Consider the following 2,575-nt stretch of genomic DNA (forward strand, 5'->3'; position numbering starts at 1 on the left):
CAGGCATGGTGGCTTGCTCCTATAATCCCAGCTACTTGGGAGCTGAGGCAGGAGAATCACTTGAACCTGGGAGGCAGAGGTTGCCAGTGAACCAAGATCATGCCACTGCACTCCAGCCTGGGTGACAGAGCTAGACTCCATTTCAAAAAAAAAAGAAAAAAAGAAAAAGTGAGGCCTGGTGGTGTGTGCCTATAGTCCCAACCACTAAGGAAGCTGAAACAAGAGGATCACTTGAGCCTGGGAGTTGGAGGCTACAGTGAGCCATGATTGTACCATTGTACTCCAGCAGGGGCAACCAAGTGAGACTTTGACATTTTTTGTTTTGTTTTGACACGGACTTTCACTCTTGTGGCCCAGGCTGCAGTGGAATCACGTGATCTCAGCTAACCACAACCTCCGCCTCCCAGGTTCAAGCAATTCTCCTGCCTCAGCCTCCCGAGTAGCTGGGATTACAGGCATCTGCCACCACGCCTGGTTAATTTTGTATTTTTAGTAGAGATGGGGTTTCTCCATGTTGGTCAGGCTGGTCTCAAACTCCCGACCTCAGGTGATCTGCCTACCTCAGCCTCCCAAAGTTCTGGAATTATAGGCACAAGCCCACCGCCCTCAGTGACCTTGCCTCTTTTAAAAAAAAAAAAAAAAGTGAACCCTAGAAAAGGACTGTGTTGGCATTAAAGGTACTTGAGGAACTCCTTTAAATGCAAATGTCACAGAGGCAGCTTTTAGCCTGGAATCGATGACATTTAGGGAGACACTGAAGCAACCTAGGGTGCAGGCATGTGGGAGAAGAGAGCTTCTCACTGTTGGGCATTACTTACCTCCATCACCTCATTTGACCTCCCAGCCATGCCCTGGCATTAACTGCATTTTGCCCATGAGAAAACAGGCTCTGAGAAGTTTGTAATTTGCTTTGGGTCACCACAGCATCCAGTTCCAGTTCTGCCTGGCTCAGTCCCAAGGACAGTATGAAGCATACAGGATGTGAGGATGTGAGGTGAACTGTAGGTGTATGAACAGAGGAATTTAAGAGAAGAATGCTGCTAGCAGAGCAGTAGGGTAAGGAATAAAACTGATTTTAGAGCAGGTCTGTGCCAGCAACAGTCATGTACCCATGAAGATGTTAGAGGTTCAACTGGTATATGGTTTGGCTGGGGTGGAAATTTAAGATTTTAGAGAAAAAAGGAAAGCCATGAATGATGTAAGGGAGAAAAGGCAGATTTGTTGCCAGGATTTTCTTGAAAAACAGGGAAGTTGTAATTCATTTAAATATACTTAACAAGAAAGAAGGAATAATAAAAGATTTGTTGTCATCCAGGTATTGGTCTATTTTGAAAGTTTTCTCTCTCACCTTTTTTTGGTATGTCTTGGTATCCAGATGCCCTTGGAAATCACCCGTAGCTTTATCCAGAACCGAGATGGGACTTATGAGCTGTTTAAGTGCCCTAAAGTGGAAGTAGAGAGCATAGCAGAAACCTACGGTCGTATAGAAAAACAACCAGTGCTGCGACCCTTGGAACTAAAAACTTTTCTCAAAGTTGGTAAGTGAACTTCAAAAGCGCATCTTCCTTTGAGTGTCAGCTTGTGTACAGTACAGTACACTGTCCAAAGCTTTGGATCTTGACCTTAAACAAAGAAGACACATTCATTCACCTTGTAAAGACAATCGTGGGATAAGGTATTTTGTTTCATTTGAACCAGTGTTTTCAAAAATAAAATTGCAGGCCAGGTGCTGTGGCTCACGCCTATAATCCCAGCACTTTGGGAGGCTGAGACAGATGGATTGCTTGACGTTAGGAGTTTTGAGACCAGCCTGGCCAACTTGGTGAAACCCTGTCTCTACCACAAAAATACAAAACTCAGCCAGGCGTAGCAGCGCGTGCCTGTAGTCCCAGCTACTCAGGAGGCTGAGGCACAAGAATCACTTGAACCCAGGAGGCAGAGGTTGCAACCCAGGAGGCAGAGATCTCAACCACTGCGCTCCATTGTGGGCGACGCAGTGAACTCAGTCTCAAAAAAAAAAAAAAGACTTGCTGAATGAATAAATGCATGCCAGCCGTAGTTTTAACTAATTTAGCTTTGTGATCTGTCTATTGGCTCCCCTTTGTTTCTTCAGTTGTGTATTTATTCTTCCAGAAGAAATTTAGAATTTTTAATTATTCTGTCAAATTCTTGTGAATATTATATTTTTTGCTGCTCTTTTGAGTGAAATATCTATCCTGATTCTAACTTATTATTGCCAGTTATGGAAATCTCTTAGTTTTAGTATACTTAGTATTAAATTGGTACCCTTGATGAAGTCCCAGTAGTGATAATAGTAAATGAAGGCTGGGCACAGTGGCTCATGCCTGTAATCCCAGAGCTTTGAGGGCTGAGGCAGTAGGATCACTTGAGGCCAGGAGTTCAAGACCAGCCTGGGCAATATAGCAAGACCCCCCCCCACTCTACTTAAAGAACAAAAATTAAAATCTGTTCTAAGTCTGTAGTTTTAGACTGTCCTTGAATTTCATCTGCTTTATGATGTTTTCCAAATTAGATAACTGGCTTTATCAGTTCTAAATTTTTTTTTTTTTTTTTT

At 43.3% G+C, this 2,575-nt stretch overlaps 1 protein-coding gene across 1 annotated transcript in view; it reads left to right on the top strand.

The window, feature by feature from the left end:
* LOC105514248 (chromosome unknown open reading frame, human C2orf42) overlaps nt 1-2,575 on the top strand; it is a 47,267-nt gene that overhangs the window by 27,925 nt on the left and 16,767 nt on the right. The window contains exon 8 of the mRNA XM_011945512.1: nt 1,376-1,538. Coding sequence (XP_011800902.1) covers nt 1,376-1,538 — 163 coding nt within the window. The remainder of the gene's footprint in view (nt 1-1,375; nt 1,539-2,575) is intronic.

The sequence above is a fragment of the Colobus angolensis genome, unplaced genomic scaffold, assembly GCF_000951035.1.
Source record: "Colobus angolensis palliatus isolate OR3802 unplaced genomic scaffold, Cang.pa_1.0 Scaffold24, whole genome shotgun sequence".
Lineage (NCBI taxonomy): Eukaryota > Metazoa > Chordata > Mammalia > Primates > Cercopithecidae > Colobus > Colobus angolensis.